The 23802-nt window shown below is 40.2% G+C and overlaps 1 protein-coding gene across 3 annotated transcripts in view; it reads left to right on the top strand.

The window, feature by feature from the left end:
• sbno2b (strawberry notch homolog 2b) overlaps positions 1–23802 on the top strand; it is a 60189-nt gene that overhangs the window by 3521 nt on the left and 32866 nt on the right. For 2 of the 3 annotated variants that reach the window (XM_070960410.1, XM_070960409.1), the window contains exons 2-4: positions 10561–10787; positions 11817–11905; positions 18576–18699. In XM_070960410.1, the coding sequence (XP_070816511.1) occupies positions 10680–10787; positions 11817–11905; positions 18576–18699 (321 nt within the window). In that variant the 5' untranslated portion in view covers positions 10561–10679. Of the gene's footprint in view, positions 1–10560; positions 10788–11816; positions 11906–18158; positions 18232–18575; positions 18700–23802 lie in introns of those variants that run through there. The other variant, XM_070960412.1, reaches the window with a different exon arrangement.

Genomic DNA, 23802 nt, shown 5'->3' with positions numbered 1-23802 from the left:
ACGTTTTGAGATACATGCACCTTATCCAAGCCATTGTGATCAGAGTGGAACAAAACACACCAAAGGGAGTTCTTTGTTATGTGGGTGCTTCAAAACTAGTCTGTAGCCCACTGCTGACCACAAATGTTGAGGAAATCAATTTACTGCAACAACTGTTTAGCCAAGGGTGGAGGCAGTTGCAGTTAAACCCTGATCACAACCATAGTATAACTGGCTACCATAGTCCTTGCATGGTGTGAGGGCACAGTGTCAGCAGATATAATTGCTGCCCACCACACCATAGACAAACCAAGCTATGACAGGAATATTTGTGTTCGCTGAATGACTTCCCCACCCTCATTTTTAGTTTTCTGAGTTTCTGGTCTGTCAGATGTTTTTAAATTGTCCTTTTACAAACATGTTACAGGATACCATAAGGCCAATGGTTTGGAGAATTCTTTGGGTTGTCGGCACAGTATGAGTAAATATGTGCCATTGTTGTTTTGTGAAGGACTGATAATAAATTGATTACGGGATAGTTATTTTAAATGTGTCCATTAAGGAGAAAATCATCTTTTCTGGCACTAGAAGAACCTATACTGGTCAGCTGCAGATTCTCCCAGACAATTCAGTGTCATTTAAACCGTGGGCCAAATCTTGACCTGCTGTCTCCTGCCTTATATTTACTTGCACTGTTTGCAGCCAGGTTTATTTGTTTGTCTTAACTCACCTTTGTCCTTAAAGAATGGTTCAATTAATCTCTGTCAACATTGTCCAATTGGATTTATGTGTGTGTTTTGTTTTGTTTCTCCTCTGAAGTGAGGCAGCAGTTTTTTCCTTGTCTCCAACCCATCCTTCACAGTTAGTGAGACAGTGTTGGAACTTGGAGGTGGGATTTGTGAGATGAAATGGATTTCAGCCAGAAGGGTGCTGGCAAGCATTACCAAATTTTTTTTCACTGGTGCATAATGCAGTACTACACTGGAATTTAGATTTCTTATGAAGTGATATTGTTTATTTTCATAGACTGACTGATATAGTATTTTTAGGCAAAATGGGAATTGATGGGTTAGAGTTTGAAAACTAAAAATTCGTTGGCTGATATGAATTTGTTTACAGAAATTTTTTAAGGACCAAAACACATACTGAGAGGAGCACTTTAAATGTGAAAATTTAACCTGTTAGTTCTCTCTGGTGGATAAACATTGCTATTTCTGGGACACCCCGTTAGTTAACCTGGTACAGTCTGTGCCTAATGTACCAAGGTTGTGTCCTTACTGCAGTGAACTGGGTTCGAGTAGGGGCCCTTTGCTGCATGTCATCCCCCCTTCCCTCTTTTCCTGTCTGCACCGCTGTACTATCATATAATGGAAAAAGGTAAAAAATGTAACCTTCAATTTAAAAAAATAAATAAATATTTCATAGTATATCTTTTAGGCAGTACACTTACAGAATACATGCATACACACAAGTACTATGTAGTGGAAACACTGCCTATACACACACATCATAATGTAGTTCTTATTTTGAACTAATAGCACTGGGTGTAAAGGCTCAACTTGTCTAATGGGATCTTCTTGGTTTTTTTTTTTTTTTTTTCACTTTTTTGTAAAGTTTTTTATTCAGTTTTATTTTACACTTATTACACATACCCCTTTTGTTTTGTCTTCCACCCAATCACATTCACCTAATTTTTCAAGAATGGGTTGTACCTGTGACAAATTTTCTGTATGGTTTACTGCCTTCCAGTGGTGTCAATGTTCAGGACTACGATAGTGGCCTCAGCCGATACCAGACAGATGAACTCAACTCAACTCAACTCAACTCAACTCAACTCAACTCAACTCAACTCAACTCAACTCAACTCAACTCAACTGAAGATAGCATTAGCATAGCACAGTAGCACGGACAGACAGATAGACAGACACAGGCAGGCTCCCTGACGCTGTGCATGTGGTGCAATATTCTCACGCCTGCCAGAAAAAGTGAGGTCAGTCTGAGTGGAGTCGAGTACTGTCTGGATTTGAACAGTGGTAGGGCAGAGTTAAGAAAGCTGAATCACTTATATTAGCAACTTCTCTAACAGAATTTCGCTCTCCTGTGTGTCTTTCAGCTCAGGACAGAACGATTTTTGGTGGTTTCCTTTTTAATTTGTGTAAGGATTGTAAGATATTTAGATTTTTGAAATATGTGTTTGCTGCAGTTCCCATTTCAGAATAAGCTTCAGTAGATGTTGGAGAATGCCTTCTGTTTTTACATGGGCATGATATTTGGACAATTGGAGTTCCTGTTTGGAAGATCACAACAGCCATGAATGTGCTTGTAGTGCATTTTTTAACCGGTCTTGTATCATGCACTCCAGGTCAGCTGCCCAGGTTTTGGTTCCCTGTGCTATGTTGTTTGCTTGTGAAATGTGCATCTGATAGCGTTTGCCTGGTGTTATGACTGACTCTCTGAATAACCACGACTGAGAGGGGTGGGTAGTGGGTGGAGATTCAGAGAAGGAACCAGCTGCCTTCAGTCAGCAGCACAATCCATCTGAGGGTTAGACTGGGTGAGAGGCAACAACCAGCGCCACCGGCTTGATCTGGCAGGAGGGAGGGAGAAAGAAGAATGAACATAGAAAATGGAGACATGCAGTCGGCCAGCACATGGCGCGAGAGGGATTGTGATGGAAACAGGAAAACAGCGGGCTATCACGAGAAAGAAGAAGTAGGCAAAATCACTGAGAGAACATGGGGTCGCTGCTGCAAGCAGTATTGAGTAGGGGCATGACAGAAATGGAGGACGAGTAGGTCTATGTGTTAGGAAGTGAAAGGGCCAATATGATGATGACAGTGCAAAGATGGGACGTATTAGAGAGAGAGAGAGAGAGAGAGAGAGAGAGAGAGAGAGAGAGAGAGAGAGAGAGAGAGAGAGAGAGAGAGAGAGAGAGAGAGAGAGAGAGAGAGAGAGAGAGAGAGGATTGGAGGAGCAGTGTCATTTCTGCAAGTCAGCCTTGCACTTGTTGAGAAGAAAGATGCATATTTAGCCATTTTGTCAAGGTTTCTGTTATTTATTGTTATTTTTTCTGTTAATTATGTTATAATTAGGGATGTGCATGATTGGGCTACTAGTCAATGAAACATTGCTTCCCTTGCTACCCAGCACTAGAAATACTAGTTGGTTAAACTAATTGTCGTTTCATTAATGTTCACATTTAAATTACAGAACAGTTTCCCGCGTTCATAGTTCACAGCTCAAGAGAGCCACACATTTCAGTGGAATGAAATGTTGGTTATTGAGGAATGTGATTACTGGTTTACTGGTTTCAGATGGCTCTTAGGCGCAATTTTTTTTCAGTAATTAAACATTAAATATTTAATTGAGCTCAGTTTTCTTTCAAACTGGTCAACTAGTCCAAGTTCAAATTTTTGTTTTAATGTCAGGGAAGTTACTCATTAGGAATGTCCCTAATTATAATGTGCATATAAAAAATGTCAATATATCCAGCTTGCTCCACTCTACAAATTTGCTCAAGTAAAGTCAGTGTTGTTCGCCTAACTAGTTGAACCAGACCACTAAAGAGCAGAGAGCTGCACACAGCTAGCATGTGTCATCATCCTTCTGCTCTGAGGAAATTAGAAGACAGAGGAAAACGGGGAAAAGAGGCAGCTAAATGGATTGTTCTCTCTCTGATCTAGTCAGTCTTTGATCTATTTCTGGTGGGTGCTGCTGGTGTTTGTGGTGGTAGAAGTAGAGGGATTTGCTGCTAGATGAGTGTCATCAAGCCACTGCAAACCATTGTTTGTGATTGTTTTCAACTTCTCTTTACCACTGTACTGCGATCTTCACTGCCAACCTCTTCTCTGCCCTCGTCTTTCTTTCCTTGTAGCTCCCTTGCCCTCTCTCCCAGCCTGCTCCCCTCTATATTTACCACAACAAAGGCATCCTCTGAGCCACGAGAGCTTGATTAAGTTCCCCTTTAATGGATAAATCACTTTAATGCCTCATTCAGCAGGTGTTTGTGGACACAAAGATATTCATCAGCAAAGCAAATGGTGCTGAACAGCCTCTTGGAGAGGGTTGATGAGAATCTAATTAAGATGAATTGTTATCTCTTTGTAAGTAGCTAAATATTTGAACCCTGCATTTCAGTCAGACCAAATCAGTCAAATGACTGCCCATTTGTTCAATGTGTTCCTGTGTCCTGTCCCAGTCCAGAGAGCCTCTTTGATAAATATTTGAACGGGTGAAATGCAATAACAACAGGCTCTTAAAACCCAATTTGTTTCCATTTCCCGGCTTTTGATAAGACAACAGATTCGGTTACACAGTCATTCGATCATTATTCTCTAGCCGGCGTAGTACCCGGTCACTGAGCTGTTCACGGCCCCTTTATGGCACTGTCTGTAATACTGAATGGAAATTCTGTTTGTGGGGAGGGAAACAGGAACAGATTGGTAGCTAATGTCTATGTCCTTCCATGTATGTGCTTAAGGGTATGCATCATGCGTGTGTGTTTGTGCATGTACACACAGAGGCAAGTAAAGGCCTTTTGTTTTGAAAAAGGTGGCAATTAATAATGTAGGCTGATTTGAATGACGAAGCCCAGTGTTTCCCTGGGAAGTAACTTGTTCCTTTTATGAATATTTCATCACAGTTGCTAATGAATCCAGCCAGTCTAGGCAATCATAACCAACTAACAGCCCCCTTGCTGCTCTGGTGTAGGGCGGCTGAGCCCTGATCATTTCTAACCTGATTACTGGCGATGCTGATGGCCTCAGATCGGTGATTAGTGAGTGTTGTGCATTGGATTGAATGATTGTCATCAACCGTCTTGTTAGCAGTGAAGACCGATGCAGACTGCTGTAGGAGAGGGACACATGCCAACAGGGTCACATGAGGAACTTCTGTGTACTATACATGCATTCTTAATGGACATTACTGGTAGCAATTTTCCAAACATGAACAAGTTCAAATAGATTTGAAGTGAATGCAATTCATTTTAATTTGTTCTAATGCGCACCCCTTCTCCCAGCAACATTATTTTTATAATAATAATGGCCAGAAATGTTTATTTGAAGAGCATTATGATGTGAAGTTGGCCTTTGACCTTGTGGATATAAGTTGTCATCAGTTCATCATTTTATCCTATGAGACATTTGTATAAAATGTTGTCATAATTAGTGGATTAGATCTTGAGTTATGGCCAATAATGAGTTGTGTGGTTTAACCTTTGACACCAGAATCTAATCAGTTCATCCCTGAGTCTCAGTGGACATTTCTGCCAGATGTAGTGAAAGTCCCTCCAGGTGTTTCCTGAGATATCATGTTAACAAGAATGGGACGGACAGACATACGGATGGACAGACAACCCCGCCACGGCTATTGCCGCTGGCATTAATCATAATCACAGTCAAGATGAAAAAGCCTCACCAGTGGGTCACACACCCTTCCATATAAATGTTGCTATCTAATCGGTGATGACATTTTCACGAGCTTGTGGTAAGGGGCTCGCAGTCAGAGGAGGTTGTAGACTTGACGTTGCTCCACCTGTCTGTGGCGCCTTTGCTGCCTCACTTTGGTGGCAAACTAGGTGATGAGTCTGCAGATTTGTTGTTAATGTAAGGTTAGACAACTGCTTTGTACAAATCGACAAACAGCCTTATCTTACTCGCATAGTTTGCCATCTATGATGTCCTCCTCAGATGCTTTGGTGTTGGTGATTGTCTGCTCAAGACCTTTGCCAGTGTCCACCATTTTTGTAGCAAACAGCATAACTAGCTTAGTTTTAGATGCAATAGATCAAGCTGATAATGAATTTTAAGAGCACCCTCTGCTGGAATGCAAGGCAAACTACTTCAAACAATCTGTTGCACTTAAAAATTATGAATTCTTTACAGAATATTAACTGCCTCTATGTTTGAACAAATCTTCAAATTTAAAATTAAAAGTGATAACCTTACTGTACATACTTTGAACTTCATACTGTATATCCTGTGCTTTTAGTCTCTAATTCCTTTTTCCTAAAACTTTCCAGTCATAGGCTTACCATGGACTCATACACAACTGCATGCTGTCATCCAGCCAACTCAGACAGCCACATTTGCTAATATGGAATAGAGAAACATGACTAAAATGTATCTGCAGTAGATACCTTGTATGCTGCATGGATCTGATTTTGAAATTGTGGTTAATGAAGATGAATCTGAGCTGTGTATTGAAGGATTTTCCCAGTGCCTTAAGAAGGATTTAGTATAGGACCCAAGGGTTATAAGGTTAAAAGAATGAAGGTAGTGCTTTTTTTGCGTTACCACAAAACATGAAAGACTTGTCCACTTATGCACAGGTGTTTCCAGCAAGGAATCGTAGGCACTAATCATGGGGATACAAAAGAAAGTGGGATAGTGGCTATGCTCCTATTTTGACCTTAGCAAAAATTCATTTTCTCCCCGTTATACATTTCCTTTTAGCGCCACACTTGCTACTGCATTTAAAGGGACATTTGCCTGCATGCATACATGTGTTTTAAAGCCAATGCATGCATGTGTTTTATGACTGTATCACCTAAATAAAGGTAAACTATCTCTTGTATATGACAACATAACAGCTGTCATTCATCACATGTACCCATACACACCAATAATTTAGTTGTGTGTGGATTGTATATCAGCATGTGAGTGTACATTTGTGAGTGTGATGGCACACGCGCCAGGCAGGGTGGTTGTTCTCCTCGTGAGCGTTAATCGTGACTTAGCAGCTTAAGGAAGTCACACTTCCCTGGATGATCCCCATGTGCTCTGGCCGCCACTGATGCTCACCAAAGGCCACCAGCGTGCAACCTTCTACCAGAGACTGAATTTTACCTCCTGTCTGATGCACTTGCAAGCAAATTTTGGGTACTGTAACTAACAACACCAGTAGTAAACACACATCTTTTGTTTTTGAAGTGACAGAGGCATGCTGCCTGTTAACCTCTGTCTGGCTGACAGACAGGCACAGTGATTCATGCAGCCAAAGGGAACCAGCTGGCCTAGATTGTGGCCATATCACTGGAAATACAGTTTCTAATGTGAGTAAATCTCCATGCTTGCGGTCCTCCTTCACAGATTAATCCACTTGTGTATTTTGGCTTGTTCAGCATATAGAGTCTGGGCCCGTTTCAGTTTTGTAAGATTTTACAATTACTGCCCATGAAATGGCCTAATCTCCCTTGCAGTGAGCCTTTGCTCCAGGCCACCCACAGAGACAGTGATGGAAGGAGACACACATGGATGGGGGTTGTTCAAAAACCAGCAGTAACCTTTGAAGTAATTAACAGATTTAACAGATTACACTGTGAAAGAGTGTTTCTCTCTCTTTCCCTCTCTGTCTGTACTGCCTTAAAACAAAGGTGTCGTGTTATTTTGAAATGACATTGTCCTCTTCATATAGGACATACACATTTCACTTCACAGTTTTAATTGAGACTATAAATCCGAATATTGACAATGTAAACACATTTTTGAATAGCCAAGCAGGGTTATAAAAATTACTTATGTGTATGCTGCTTTTTGATGAATGACAGTATGAATACCCCCTTGTGTCCCTTGTGCTGCTGTTGGCGTGTTTTATTCGTTATCTTCTGTTTTCTTTCGCCCATATCTCCAACTCTGTTGTCCCCACTGATAGCTTTTCTGCATCACCTCCCTCTTCCTCTCCACAGTGGTTAGGAGTAGGGGGTTAGCTTTTTTCTGGTAATGAGAGGCCTTACAGGAAGGAGATATCTGGGACCACTCTTACAATGATCAGTATTGATTATCCTCAGGGGTTGGCTGGAGGGGGGGTGTTGGGGAACAAGGGACAGCAAAAGACACATTTTTCTGTTTCTAAGAGACGGCAATCTGGCATGGTACTGGTGGATGATGTGGCTATGGGTGGAAAGGGAAATGGGCAATGGGGCATTGTGGCAAGACATAGAAAAGAATTTCTTTTGACACAAAAATTCCATCTTTTTGAAGATGCAACGGTGGCAGGCTGGGGTTTGAGGATGAGGAGGGTGATGGAATGACAACACATGTCTGCTGAGGCTAATAAGGAGAACTAGAAGTGTTTTCAGATGTCCTACTGCAACTGCATTGCTGGCCTGTTATGTATGATGGCTTTCACATGCACTGATATACAGCTGAATATAGCTCTCTGAAATAATCTTTCATTCTGGAATCTTGTGCATGACATACTCTACTGCTTTCAGACTGCTTTCACTGAATAATCCCTGGATGTAATCATTCAGAGACTTGAGTCTAAAACTTCAGTTTCGTACACATTAGTGCCAAACCACAAAATTCAACTGAATAACACGGAATTACTTTAAATAAAGTAACAAAATAAAGTTTCGGTTTAGTTTCTCTTTCTCGCTCTCCCACTTAAATGCTTTCTCTTTCTCTCACTCTATTTTTTTCCTCTGTGCTTTTATAGCAGTTGGGTAATCCATTGCATGAACCTTGAACAGTGTTACACCCAAGTAAACCTTTATAGAAGGAGGGTGTGATGCTGCACACTGACCCATTCAGATTGAATACAAAGATATATTTGACCTGTGTTACCTGTAGCCTGCATCTTGGGCTGAAAGAGGTATAGGAATATGTCAAGACCTTTGACCCAGATGAACTGGCTAGATGCCCAATAACCTTTGATGTATCTAAGCTTTCAGTGTCTGTGGAGTGTTGCGTTGAGAACAATTCTGCAACACCGAAATGGGCCTCACAAGGCTCTCAGTACACCCTCCCTGACTGCCCCAAGCTGCCTAACGCTCCTGTGCCCGCCTTCATCCGGACCTTGGAGGCTGGAAGCTATCCATCATATTCAGAAAATATCTAATATCCTTTTGCCTAAGACCTCCTGCCTAGAAGGTTTACCAGTTGGTTCTTTGTGGCTTCCCCACATTTGCTTCACCCTTATCCAGACAGTATCACACTGGTAGCCTGAGGGTAAAATGGCCTCCCTTTGTGTGTATTGGCTATGCTAGTGGTGAAAATGTTGGGTTAGGTCTCTGTCTGTCTCTCACACACACTCACATGCACACACTCAGACACACAAAGGCCCTCTTATTTAGACCCTCATAAACTCTATTAGGATTTATTACCTCAGCTTTGTCCCCAGTGAACACGTCTGGCCTGTTCCAGATTGGGGGCAAACTGGAGGAAGGAATGAAGGACGGGAGAGGGGAAGGAAGGTAACATTTTGATTAGCTTGGGGCAGGGGAGTGTTAGTGACATTACACAGACATGCATTGTGGAGTGCTGAAAGATTGGAGTAATTCAGCAGTCAAACTGCTCAGATTTGTGTGATGTTTGTAAAGCTTTCCGTCTGAAAGCAACATGTAATTCAGTCAGGTTTTCTTTTTTGTTTTGCTAATTAGAGTTAGTAGTTTACAGTTTGTGTTCCCATATGCCTTAGAGATGCAGATCTATTGTCAAAGCACACATACTAGCATAGTTGGTCAGACCTGACTTCAAGCACATTATTCCAGTGGGTTTATATGAATATATGACTGATGGGGAGCTTATTAGCATTGCAGGAAGCCTTCTGTCTGTGCCTAGCCAGTCTGGTCTAGCCAGTCTCACCTGTCGTTATATCAGACAAGTCCCACTTGAGCTGTAAAACACACACACGCACACACACACGTAAACAGAGAGACATGTAAACACACACACACACACACACACACACACACACACACACACACACACACACAGAGCCAATTCTGACAGCCAGGGTCTTGTGCTGCCAGATTGCACTTTATGATTGTGAAAAAGATTTTGTGCAACTTAAGTGTATCAATGTTCAGTCTAGGTTTTCAACATCATCATCAACAAAATAAAACAATCTGCACCAACAAGGAGCCAGTGGTAATATTGACTCACACAGCAGTATGAATGATGTTAATTAAATTTGTGTGGTGACAACAGCAGTTAGAATCAGTGTTAACAAGGAAAACCAATCATTTGTCTAATTTCCTATATGATAAAAGTTAACATACACCATAAAACATTTGTTGTCATTTTATTCTATTCTTAATTTTTGTGCAGTATAAACTTCTAGCAGCGAGTATGTCTCAATCCAAATCTTGTGAAATGAACTGTAGCCATTTATATTTCTATGATGGACTTATTTGTTACTTTTTTGTTTGTTCTGGTAGTGTTTATTAAATGTGGAGCGTAAAACACAATTTATAATAGTCAGGTTACATAAAATGTTCTTGCGTCTCCTTATCTTTGTAGGCCAGTGTTTCAGTTCTCACTGTGTGTGCTTTAATGAGGGCAGTGCAGGTGGAATGGAACATTTTTCAAAGTTTTAATTAGGATGTGCTCTGAAAAAAGTAAGTTTAGCTACACTTTGATATTTATTGGTACTATCGCCTTTGTAGTCTCCCTTCCTGATTTTAGATTAAATAAGTCTATCCTTCACTTATTTACTTTTCCTTCATATAGATCCAGACTTTTGTTGTGATATTGAGTACCATGTTTGCTGGAAAAAAGTTCCCTGCAACTTTTCTAATGTCTCTTTAATCTTCTCTCCCTTTCCTCTGCATCCCTCCATATCTGCCATCTTCCCCAGGTCATGGAGAGCTTTTGCCCTTGTTAGAAGTAATATCTTGGAGACAGCCAGCACGTGGGTGGCAGTCGGAGGGTGCATATCCTAAGTCAGCTAATGGTCATGTGTGAAGCTGTGGTCTGATGCCCATCCTCCCCTCAGCGCTGGCCATGGACGGGGAGAACTACCTGCATCCAGAAGGCCCTCAGCTGGACAGCAGCTTGTTCTCTGTGGCCTCCTCTAACATGGAGGTATGCTGTGGGATTTTATTTGCATTTACTCTACTGCCACTACTAATCCACGTTGAACATATTGGGCTTTTTCTTTACACTTTCTCTGCAATCTCATGAACTGCATCATGGGTGAAGACACTCCAGCTGCACCTAAACCTAAAGACACACTTTTACTGTCAGTCATCAGAGCACTGGTGTGTGTAACTTCTACATGGCGTAACAATCATCCAGAGATGTGTGAGAAAGGAAGTGATCCTACATGTGGTATTCATTTCCAGAATTCTGAATTGCCGTTCTCATGACGATGAGACCAAACATTAAGGGATGATGTCACCCAAATTTTCTCACTTATACCTTGTGGTATGGAGGCATGTTTGGTTTTATATGGCGGATTTTTAAGTTATCTGCCCTCTGAGATTTATTGTCAGTCAAGACCTTTTTTTGTTGCTCACAGTGTTGAAAAATTACATTTGGATAAACACAGTTTCAGTTTTAATTGGAAGTAAGAGATTGTCCCAGTAGTCTTTGAGCATCACTAACAAAAATCCATCCAGCTTCTTTGTAATGGGGTAGCCAGAGAACTTCCAGAGAATTTCTTCAAACCTCAGCTCATAAAACTGAAACTGTTTGCCTGTCTAGATTCCACAGAAGTAGTAAAAGTATTTATTGTGATTTGGTTGAACTGACCAGGGCTTAAACAGTTACACTGAAACAAAATTAAGTCAGCATATTCTCCATCTTCCACACACATTGTGGTTCTGATGTTGATATGAACATTCTGTGTATGATTTTTCACTATGCATGGCAAAATGTATTGTTGTCATGGTGGTGGTAGCATTCTCTTTCATTGAATTTTAAACATAACAAATGAAGGCTGACAAACGTACCATTTGCTGTAAATGTGCACAAACATCGCAGACATAGAACCTACACATTTCATATTTTAGGATTATGAGAAAGCTCTATTGCACTAAAGATGTTCAGTCTTAAATTTCTTTAGTTTTATTTTGTGTGTGTGTGATGAGTTTATATTTTGTTCTGTTTTAGAGTTCAATATACGCCTCCTCTGGTTCCTGGGGATCCTACTCGCAGCAGACTGGATACAGCATACACTGCCCTATGCAATCTGGAAACCAGTAAGTTAATACAATACCTTGCATTATCGTGAGCTGACAATGACAGTGTATCAGCTGAAAACATTGACAAGTGAAGTCACATTAACATTATGCACTGTGCACTGGTTCATACATGGTGGCACAGCAGACAGTGACCTTTAGAAATTGGGTGAGAACTACTCACAGGGGTTTAACACATGAGCTAAAATGTTCCAACAGAATGTCCCATCACAGAATGTCCCATCTGCCTTGAGTCTCAAGCATTATATAGTTACATGTTGTCATTATGAGGGTGGCATTTCTGTTGAAGGCCTCATATGAATATTTTGCTAATGGAGTGTATATTTAACTGATCCATTATTGGCTATGACACCCACATGGCAAACATGCACTTGCCTTTATTAGTGGACCTTTTTTAATAGGACACATTGTCTATGCATTAGAAGACACTGAATCATTAAAAGAAATACACACTGTTATATAAGACATTGACCATGTTAATATTATACAGAACAGATACCATAAATTCAGCATGGCATTTTCAGCGACAGGAATTACCCTAGTTTAAGATAGAAAAGATTGAAAACTGAATAAAGTTGGTCATTAGTTACTGTAGGTATGTATTTATGTTCAGATAGAAGTATAACTGTGTGGATTAGTGCTTTAACTGGAATATGAGTGATGCTACTTCACTCCTAATTGAGTACATCTGAGGTCTATGTTCGCGTTGAGTGATTGATATGATGCCCACAATATAACATGTGGCTGCACCGTAATGCTGTGCCAACCCTAAAGGTAAAACTTTTGATGGAATGCACAAAGTTTAAGTTTTTAAATAGATAGATAATAGAAACTTAATTTTCCAATCTTGTTTGTGTTGATTATGAATCATTAAAGATTATTGCGTCCCATTATTGCATTCCTGATATCTGAGGTAACTATCACCCCCACCGGCAGCTCAAGACATTGGGGATGGTCTCCTTTATCAGACCTCTTTCATTTCCTGTAGCGGGTGGTCTGGTGTCAGAATTACTAGGGGGGGTGACACTGCTCTGGTTTTATGACCTCACTGCTAAATGAGAGGTGTTTGTCTCTTTCCTCCCCTATAAGGTAGGTGCATGTGTGCATGTGTAATTCAAAGACTATGCAACATCTTGTCTACATCAACCATTTACTATAGGCAGCACATCAGCGAAGCAGGAGAGTATGCAAGCAAAACAGAGAGACTGTACTGAAACTACTGACATGCAAACAAGGGCATTAACTGTAATAGATGTTCTGTATGAAAGTGTGCCTGCATTAAGGCTTGGCTGTAACACATGATATCATCTAGTGGAACCGTTTTGATAATATGATGACACACAGCTTTATCACAGTTGTGATACAGGTTTCTTCTGAGAGCCCTATCATGATACCTCTGTCTTAAAAGATGAACTTAAGCATTTTTATTGTTTTTACTATTGTAAAAGTATCTGTTTCCAGTCATTATGTGGATTAAATTTGATATATGTGTGGGTTTGTGTAGCTACCTATGGTTTCTGTTGTATGATTCAATGGGTATGGCCTTATTATTGTAAAGATAAAATTTCATGCTCTTCGTGGCAAAACTTCTAAAATGACTTAAAATTAGTCACAACCAAACCTGTGTCATACTAAGCATAACTCAGGAAGTGTTTGCACAAGTGGTCATGTTTTGTATTGTTATTGCTATGTGTGCAGCGCTTTTGAAAGTTCAAGCTTCAGATGACGTGAGAACATGGTCTGTGGTTTTCAGGTTCACTCAGACAAGAATTCTGACATCAAGCTGGTTTTACAAGATCCTTATCCCACTCATGGTCTTGCAGTATACAAATATCGTGATCAAAATCATGATGTGTCTATGGTTTATCACAAGAATGTCATGGTTAAATATCATATTGGGACTTTATTACTGTGCTGTAAAGGCATCATCTAGCAAGAGCAAGCAATATGTCCTGTGGTTTGAAAAGTTATTAATTTTGCATTATTCTCTGCCAATACATGTTCTGTCCCAGAGTGCACTGGCAGACATGTTCCTTCAACAAAAAAAAAGAACCAGGACTCTAATCATAAGGTCACTATTTTAACCATTTTGGCTGGAGCACCTGAAAATTGCATCTGTGCTCTCGTTCTGACAAAGTAAACAGGACAGAGGGCTTAAAGCACCAGTTTTTGCATCTCTTCCTACCCTTGTTTTCTTCACTCAGTTCAGTACTTCTGATTTTCAGTCAGGATGTTTTTCGCATGACCCTGTATTTGCTGCTCTTTTCTTCCATGTCTACAGAGCAGGTTGCACTTTAGTATGATTGACTTGCAGTGTATAGTCAGGATGCAATTGACTGAACTTGAAAGCCCTTAGTTGTGTGCCCACATGGCCATTGATAACAAGCAGAGGAGTGAATAGATCACATGGCACCAGTGAGGAAAAAATGTGAATGGGCCAGCACAGATCGATGCACTGACTGTCGTGCATCACTCAGCTCAGCACAGCAGAAACTATTCTTATCAATAGTAATGAAAGCGTCACTGAGAGTCTGACTATTTACAGCTGGCAGGTGCATAGTCGTCATAATAGTAATCCAGTACTGTAGTGCTATAGAACATTTTCCTCTGAAAGCTTGTAATTGTTATAAAAACATATTTTTGAGACAGTGTCAAAGAGGTGTTTGTTGTTCTCTACGGGTGTCATTTGGTATGTTACTGTTTTGTGCTGCATGATATGAGGCAGTTGTCAATTCACCAGCAACATGCTATGTTGATACCAAGGATAATGTTGTCTTGCTTGCCTTGTGCCTTCTCAGAGCAGGTAGACATCTCAGCCCACCTTTGTTCTATTAAATTGTCACTTTATTTGGTGCAGGTGTGACGTGTATAAACCTCAAAATCCTTTATTTATGTTTTGCTCATCTTTCTACTTTAATTAGTATCAGTAATTCTTCAACCCACTGATAACACAGAAAAAATAGGCGATAGTTTAATTCCAATTATGGCATTAATGTCACTGAGACATGAGATTAATTAGTGGTTGTGACTCTCATTTGGCTGCACGGTGGGGCAGCAGGTAGTGCGCGTGCCTCACAGCAAGAAGGTTGCCGGTTCGATCCCCGGGTCAGGCGGGGCCTTTCTGTGTGAAGTTTGCATGTTCTTCCCGTGCATGCGTGGGTTCTCTCCGGGTACTCCGGCTTCCTCCCACAGACCAAAAACATGCTCATTAGGTTAATTGATGACTCTAAATTGTCCGTAGGTGTGAATGTGAGTGTGAATGTTTGTTTGTCCTTACATGTGGCCCTGCAATCGGCTGGCGACCGGTTCAGGGTGTACCCCGCCTCTCGCCCATTGTAGCTGGGATAGGCTCCAGCCCCCCGCAACCCCGAAAGGGATAGGCGGTATAGATAATGGATGGATGGATGGACTCTCATTTGTCATCCGTTGGCCTTTCCTTTACCCTAATGATTCTCTTTCCAGCCATCTGAAGGCAGCGGTTATCTGTTCTATTTGCAGTCTCTAATTGATGATGGAAACTGTCAAGTCACAACCATGCACCGCATATCCACTGGTTACATTTTGTGGAACCAGCATCAGACTGTTGCACAAAATGTGTCTGTGCTTATGTCAACAAAAACTGCTCTATGTCCTGTTCTGCAGAGTTTTCACTGCCATGTACAACAGCATGCCTGCTGGCAATTGATTAGACTGCATCAGGAAGCTTGTGTGTATATGTAAATTGGAACCTGAGCCTCTGATGTATTAGTATGCTGTTACTATTGGATTGTATTTCATTACTACTTACATGAAATACAGTTGAAAGCTTGACACTGATTGATTTTTTTGATGAGCTACCTAAAATATGTTGGGATATAATGTTATCTCTAATTCCCTTTTTACAAACAAATGAGGGAGAAATGGCCCGCTGTTTTGAATCTTTTTAACCAACAGCAGTAACAGTATGTGGTTAGGTATTACCCACACAGCTCAATCTGGGCGTTTCCAAACTGTTGCAACACAAATATTATTGATAAAATACAAAAAAGGGGCAGGACTTGATAAGTACTCACTTCTTCCTACTCCTTTTCAGACATTAATTATTTACACATTTTGTTTGTTGTGTTTGCTGTTAATTTTATTTGTTATTCTTGTTTTATTTTCTTACTTCTAGTTTGTTTTATTTAATGAAAATGTTTGAAATAAATTTGTTCTGTAATCCAATCTCTATAGCATGAGAGTTAATTTTCATGATTGTGCCACCTGTGAGGTGGAGTTCTTCCAAGGAATCTTGACAGTTGATTGTTGGGTGTCATTGTGTACTGCATAGTCTCAGGGTGTCTTTGATTAACTTTGATCTGTGTTTTGTCAATATTTCATCCTGATGGGATTATTTTTCCTCACAGTGAATCTTACAGAACCTTCTTTAAAATGGATACTGTTGAATGCTGTTTAAATTGCAGAAAATTTGGCATACTGTTGTTACTTCCTTGAATATGAGGACAAGATAGTTATTAGTCTGTGTATTTATGGTTTACAAAAATGCTGTGAAGTGGTTGAAGCTTTTTTTTTTTTTTTTACCTGTTTGTTTCTCCATTCTAAACCACAAGACACATTTCCTAGAGGTTGAAGTTATTAGGTTGAAGTTAGACTCAATGCAAGTTCTACTGCAGTGAAGGTGTTAGTGTTTTGAAGGATTGTTGCCTAGTTGCTAGTTAAGTATGCTTTAAAGAGCTGATGATCTGCAACATAAAACTTTATGACTGAGCCACTTTATAATGCTTGCAACATACAGTGGTTCAAACTTCGTAAGACCTAATTGTGAAGTTGTCAACAATAAAGTCGACCATCTATGAGGAAATAAGGCATTGAAAAGCACTCATTGATAAACCATTCTAGCAAGTGTCTAAAACAACATTGGCACATGCCTGGCCAGTATGTATTTAGCCTCAAATAAGAGATTGTTAAACATTAACATGGTTCAAATGATGATCTGTACACAGTTACAGGCCGCATAGTATGAGAAGGCTACATGTACACAAACAGTAAGTCAGTCAGCTCCTTTGGCTCACAGCCCCTAACCAGCTTTGTGTTGTTGGAAAGCAGCTGATCCTGGGCCTGCCAAGACTTCTGCTGTAATAATATCACTGTCATATCACTGTTAGCTGAAGGGCCAGGAAGGGGATTTCCAGTGTAGATGATTGCTACCATTCACAGTGCAATGATCTTTCTGAGAACTGACCAGATTCTTTACCAGTATGATCTCATTACCTTTTTTTTTTGTCTAATTTGGGTTCACCACGAATCATGATTATTTTCCTTTGTGCAGGCTAAAGGTTCATTGACCCCAGGGTTGCAATAATGTGACATTTTCATGATAAGATAACCGTATCAGAAATGTCACAGAATACACAGTCGTAAACAGTTATTAGTATTATTACTGTATCTGTTACAGTGACCTTTAAAGGAATGAAAACAGAACAGGGTTTAATGGTTGAACAAATGCTTTATTGTTCTAATTTCACAAAATATTATTTACTGACAGTGATGAAAGTTGATATGAACTTTATATATATATGTGTGTGTTTCTGTGTGTGTCTATGTATATATATTTTAATGGCACTAATATGGTAGAATTAAATATCTTAGATAAGCAAATGTACATGGAGAAAACAGAACCATAGAAAATCTTTAAAAAAGTTTGTTATTTTTAACAAGCATCTTTTTTAGCAGTTAAACCCCCCCCCCCCCCCCCCCCCCCCCCCCCCAAAAAAAAAAAAAAATACTGTTTACATTGCAGCCATTTTTGGTATGAAAACACTCTCCATAAATATAATATTTAAACACAGACACAACTAAATATTGAATTTTTTCTGCATGTTGTATGTAAAATTCAACCAAAAAAATCGCAGGAACCCTGTTTTTTTATAGACTGGCTTCTATACACTGGCTGCCCTTTCATCCTCTTGGTGTGTTTTGAACTGAAATCAATCAGTCTCACTGATCTCTGGCCCGTGGTTCAGGACACAGAGCCAAATCCTGTGAATAGCTTTGGCCAAGCTCAATCCCTCTGAGCCCAAGCCCTGGCATATGATTGGATGAGGGGAACGTGGGATGGTCCAGCTTCAGTTCCACCTTAACAAAGGTTAGGTTTAGTTTTGCTTTCACTTTGCGTCCGTGTCCACTACTGTCACTAAAGTTGGTTGTTGCATTATGATGAGTTGTACTGAACTGAAAACCTCTCACGTTGGGAATATGCAGTCTGTGGACCCAAGTCTGCTATTAACACTGGGCTAAAGGAGAATGGTTGGTATTAATGAAAGCCATACTCTGGATCTTCAAAGCGGGTAGGACCTGTTGTTGTTCTATGTTCCTTGACTGTCTGTCGACATTTCTCGTGCTCTCTTTCTTTCTCTTTCGCTGTCTCACTCTCTCTCCTCCTCACCTTATTTAAACCTGGAACTCTCTCTGCTTGTCTGATCAAAGATATGTGTTTCTGTTGACAGTTGGAAGTTGCTACTTACTTGGCTTTGAGCACCTGGATGCAGACTTTTTTAGTTATTCATGCCTGCGCACCCTCTGTTCTCACTGGTGCATTTGAGCACTTGATCACATGAGGTGCTTTTCAGTGGCCCTTTCATTTCTTTACTGGAGCTGCTCCAGCTAACTAAACCTCCTCTTTCCCCTATAGGCAATACCACTTGAACAGCAGCACTACCACCACCACTCCGGATGTGCACATGGACATGTACTCTGGATTCCCTGACGTGGACTTTTCCAGCCTCAACCTCCCTAGGAATGGAGATTTCTCCCAGGTTTGTTTCATATATCTGCTGTACATATGTATAGTTGCACTAATAACACTGACAAACTGAGCTTAGTTTCCATATGTCCATCTCTTACTTGCTTATTAGAGGAAAGGACCATGCCTCCCACGTGCTTCTTTCATTGTGTCTTTCATGTGTGTTCAGCCCTGCTTAATTTACTATAGAGCAGCCTGATTAAAGGCCAGTGTTGTCTAGACAACTGCACGAGTACCTGCCCCATTCCTGTCAAGGCATGTCGTTAATAAGACACTGTAATTTAACACCCTGCACGTCCACACTGCATCTTCAGAAATCTCTGGTGGATAAACCCAGGATTTCCTTGTAATTTTCAGTCATGGTTGGAATGAGTCCACAAAGTGAGATAGAGGGGTGTGACATGCAGCAAAGGTTGCTGGCTGGAATCAAACAGGCAATAGTTGCGACCATGCGACATGTGCTGTAACCATTCAGCTGCCAAGACGCTCCCACAAAGTGTTCCTGTGCATAATTTGAGTGTCTTTGGGATTATCTGCATCCTGGGGAGATACAGCAAAGTCACATGAATTCCGATATGATGGTTGCATCACAGAAATCAGACCTGTAACTGATTTAGGACCGCAAATAAAAGCGGCTCAAATCAGAATAAAAAAATCACATCCCATGGGATTTGTGCTGTTCACACAGTTATTCAAAAAAAAAACAAAAAACAAACAACTGATCTGGGTCACATATGAGCAAAAACACATTTGGGCCACTCTTCCTTCAGTCGGAATGTAGCCCAGAAGAATAGGACTTTTGAGAATGACAGTGAAGTGAAGGTGCAGGCTTCCACTCACTCATATATTTACCTTAACATTCCAGATGGTTGCTCCATCATTTGCATTTTCTATTTCTGTGCACTTTTGTGGCCATCCAGCCGGTTCCTTATAGTTCCAATCATGTGAATAGGAACCAGTTATAATGTCACAGGCCAGCGAGTTTCTAATCTGACGCCTATTTGAGTTGAGCTGATGAGGGCCATTATGGAACCATATTAAAAATATGTTATGATGATGAGTTTTAAACATGGCCAGTCATGGGTTACCAAGCAGACTGGTAGTTATCCCCTTCATGATTAGCCTGTGTGACGGTAGGAAGGGCAGAGCTCTCAGGGTTTTCTTGGTTCAACATAAGGCCAAGCAGTAAATAATAAGGAATGGGGTAAGCAATGCATTTTTAAGGCTTTTCACTGAATAGAACAATCTTATTATATCACTTTAAACTGCAGTCGACCTGTATTTTATGCCTCCACTTGTCTCCTTGTGTGTTTCCTGTTCAAAGAGCAGGGGTATATGTAAATTAAACAACTCTAATAACAGGTCTAATAAAAACTGTTGACAGTGAATTATCCAAAGTCCCTTAGACATTGCTTTTGGAAAGACAAGTTCCTGTTGTGTTTTTCTGTGCTTTGAACACAACAAATGAAATTCCATTCACTTCAGAGACAAATATCTCATAATTCAAGTCAAACTACTGCTATGTGCATGGCTAGATATCACTATTGGAAAATTGTCTTTTGTACTTAGGTTGAGCTGACCCTTTTCAGTTGAAAGACAGACTCAAACAGCATCCTGCAATATTAAATTATACACATACACAAAACCAGCATCTAGTTTATTTTATACAAATAAACTTACTTATCCACATTGCTGGATCAGGAAAAGCAATGAATGGGGAGCAATAATGAAGACTCTGACTACTATAATATTTTTTCTTTTTTCTAGATTATTGCATATATTTAATGCAACATTCACAGGACTGCAGTCTAATATTAATAAGTTCTGCATTTAACTAATTTGAATGCAGAAGCCAATGCCAGTTGTTAGGTAAACCACTTGAAAACAAAATGTTGCAAATGAGCCAATTTGGCAAAGAGCAATGTGTTTTTCTTAAACTGCTGAGTCCAGGAGCTCAGTTGAGTGTTTTTGTCTCTCTGGAGGCTCCAGAGTGTTACAGCTCAGTGGGTCGATAAAAGCTCAAGGCTAAATTTTAGTTCATTCAATTTGATGTTAAGCAAGGTATTGCCAAATTTTGGGTCCTTACAGGTGCATGATATTATGTGGCTGGCACAGGAACTCTTGCACGTTCTGTACAAGAGTGTTAGCTAAATCATAAGGATATTTCCAGGTGATATTAGTGGTTTGCAAGCTACATGCAGATTTTGTTACACTTAATCACCCCCCCCCCCCCCCATATCTAATTTCCAGACGTCTTATCCTGTAGTTGACAATTGCACAAGCAGACACAAAAGCTACGCGCAAGAGTTTCACTTCATGTTTGTGTCCAGATGTGTGAATGAGTCTGATGGTTCTGTGGCAAAAATGATGCTTGACGTCTTCTGTAAATGTTTTGTCGTAGTATTTTAAGCTTGGGGGAATTCAAGAACAAATTCTACACATCTGAAGACTTTTATATACAAGAAAGTGATGTGTCATCCTCATCACGTGATCACACATGTTGTAGTGCGTGTATGGATTTTGTGATTCACGTGGGGTTTCCCTAGTTTTCCCATCTGCCTGTGTTAGCCTGTCAGGCTATAGCTTTCTTCCTTACAAGTAATTACGAGTTCTCTTGTTATGTGATACGTGTTTGATGTCTCTTCTGTCTACATATTTAGAAATGTATGGCTTTGCAGTTGCCATTTATATGTGGTTTAGTTTAAATGAGCTCCTTCACCATTGCTGCCCTCATGAGCAGCAAGTTTGGCTTCCTGGCAGTGGAGACGTGGAATGTTATGGTGTCTGTGTGAGTGAGAGAAAGAGACGTTCTGTGCTTGTGTTGTGCTTTCTCAGCTGTCCTGGCTAGTTTTGGACACTCCCTGCCATGTGAGGCATGCAGAGAAAATGTAAGTCACGGGGTCATCATGACTAATCCGCCACCTCACACTCAGCCCCCTTTTTCACCCTCACCACGGCAATTGGACGATGCCCATTTTTTCTTTATCAGTCCATAATCAGAAGGCAAAATTTCTTGTTTTCTTTGCACTGTTGAACCATGGCAGTACAGAAGACATTCAGGCATGTGTGACTGGTGGAATTGTTGTTGTGATTAAGTTTGTCAGGTGACTACCATGTTTATCTCAGCGATTTCCCTGTTTCAGTTACAGCTGTAAAGTCATTAGTGAAATCTCTTTTGGTTTGCACGGCTTCCTGCAGTGTTATAGTTTGTTTATGCAGTTCAATAGAGCTCTGTTGGAATATCCTCATATTGTGAAGAAGCACACTGCTGCAGCACGTTGACAGGATGTCTGTCTCTAGATTGCTGGTAACTTGAAAACACGAGCCAAATGTTTGTTTGGATTAGAATTAATAGACTTCCCTTTGGGACTTGATATCCTTCTTAAATTACCAGTTAATTGCAACATATCACAAGCTCACAACTAAAATGGAATACATAGCCTCATTACAATGATGTGGATGAGGTTGGCATCTCACATTTTTAATGACATTTATTTGATGTGGATAGTTGAATTGAAATGTGTTTCGGTGGTACCAGAAAACGCGCCATGTTATAATTGAAGCTTCCACCAGAACTGATATTTTCTCCCCCGTGAGGCATCAAATCTTTTAAACTGCAATAAATTCAATAAAAAAAGGTACGGGAATGTAATTCATTCATATTCACTAACTTAAATGATGTGATTTATCAATGTTCATGGATAATGTTTTGTATTCTAATGTTTCTATTTTGTTTTTTTATTTTGTAGATAGCTAGATTTTACTAATTAAATAGATCTGGACAATGACATTTAAAAAAGATAAACATAAGAGATTTTTTTATATGCAAATACAAAATTGCACCGTCCTTTTCAGGAAACCTCCCCAGAAATAACCGTTTCACATTAGATCCTTCTTGGGAGTTAGTGGGAAAGATAAACCAAGATAAACAATGGAAACTTTGACAAAAACAAGTTGAGGCTTCATCATATTTATGGTTCTACACTAATCTTAAAGCTGTTCAAGAATTAGTAGAAGGCAGAGGTGTCTTTTATCTTTGCTAAAATTAACTCTGATAACTCCAACCATGCTGACTGTGCACACACCACAAGAAGTACTTTTAAAAAGCTGTAACCTGGACAAAATGCTGCCAGTTGTATAAAAAAACACCAGTACTGTGCAGTAAAAGGGGCTGAATCTTGAACTCAATCACTGTGGCTTTAAGGAGAATTATACACTTTCCACAGTGTCACGTACATACCTGTCTAGGTTTAAGTTGAGTAATTCGTGGATCTAAAGTACGTGAACTTTTGTGCAAAGCATTAGAATGAAAACAAGACTTACTGGAAGACAAAAAAACAGAATTCATTCACTAACCACTCTGGCTAACCTCAAAGAGTAAACAGCACTCTGCTCGCACACGCATTAAACACCGACTGTGTACTTTGTATATACACATACAGTACGTACGTACTATGGCACGTTTTTTGCATCTTCACTGTCTCACTCTCTACTACCACATCTACATACTCTCATGTTTTCTCTGTGTGGTTCCTCTCACTATTACACGCGATTACTCATGGGCTCAGTGCACTTCGAGGAAGAGTTCACATGCATTTCATCTGCCGTCACAGTTCTTTTCAGTTTTGCTTTTGACAGAACTGGAATCCCTTTATTTGCTGAATACATCACACCCAAACCCAGAATGTGTTTTTAACCCATCCCAACCGTAGGGACCAAAGTGAAGGCATTATGCAGCGCCCATAGACCAGCTGGAGATTTAAGGTCAAGACCTTTGTCAGAGGTGATGGAGGGATTATAACCCCAACGTACTGTGATATGAATTAAGAGTGGGAGAAAATTCCTGAGCGCCCATGTGGAAGGACATGCAGAACGTGCATCTCCACACATAAAGAACCAATTAGTCTCAAACTGAGTTGAAAACTAACCACAGAGGCATGCTGCATAAGGTCCACTGATTCCAGGGTTTCTATACATTCCAATCATGCATCAACCTTTACACCTCCAGGGACCCTATAGCTGACAGATATTAAATGTGCCATGCTGAACTAAAAGTAACTCTTTAATTATGCACAGTAGATCTGAAAACGTCCAGCTCATACAATTAGACAAAATG

The sequence above is a fragment of the Chaetodon trifascialis genome, chromosome 4 (genome assembly GCF_039877785.1).
Source record: "Chaetodon trifascialis isolate fChaTrf1 chromosome 4, fChaTrf1.hap1, whole genome shotgun sequence".
NCBI lineage: Eukaryota > Metazoa > Chordata > Actinopteri > Chaetodontiformes > Chaetodontidae > Chaetodon > Chaetodon trifascialis.
Note: the sequence above shows the minus strand (reverse complement) of the source record. Positions and strands in the feature narration are given on the sequence as shown.